The sequence below is a fragment of the Zerene cesonia genome, chromosome 27 (genome assembly GCF_012273895.1).
Source record: "Zerene cesonia ecotype Mississippi chromosome 27, Zerene_cesonia_1.1, whole genome shotgun sequence".
Taxonomy (NCBI): Eukaryota; Metazoa; Arthropoda; class Insecta; order Lepidoptera; family Pieridae; genus Zerene; species Zerene cesonia.
In genome coordinates this window covers 6732520-6732863 of record NC_052128.1, presented here as the reverse complement: position 1 = coordinate 6732863, position 344 = coordinate 6732520, and the positions used below count along the sequence as shown (strand labels likewise).

General features: G+C 75.3%; 1 protein-coding gene across 1 annotated transcript in view; it reads right to left on the bottom strand.

Moving 5' to 3' along the window:
- Window positions 1–344, bottom strand: part of LOC119837305 (hamartin-like) — a 4775-nt gene that overhangs the window by 1973 nt on the left and 2458 nt on the right. Inside the window, exon 3 of the mRNA XM_038362823.1 lies at window positions 4–344. Coding sequence (XP_038218751.1) covers window positions 4–344 — 341 coding nt within the window. The remainder of the gene's footprint in view (window positions 1–3) is intronic.

The following is a 344-nucleotide window of genomic DNA, read 5'->3' as shown; positions in this document are numbered from 1 at the left end:
CGCCCCCGGCCGGCGGGGAGGTTTCCTTACGCAGCGGCGAAGGAGGTTGAGAGCGGCGGCCTATCGCTCGAACCGCGGCCGACTCGTTGGGAAATCGAAATTGCGTTCGCGTTTCTTTGGCAGGGGTGTTCTCAGGCGTGGCTTCGACGGCCGCCTCCGGCGGCTCCACGGGGTCCGGCTCCGCCGGCAGGGGCGTGTTGGGCGCAGACTCGGCCCCACAGCGGTCCACGAGCGGGAACCAGGGCTCCGCGCCCGGCCGTAACGCGGACGCCGCCCGCGCGGCTTGCGCCCCTGAGCCCGGCGCGGGCGAGGGCGGAGCGGGCGGCGCGGGCGCGGGCGCCAGA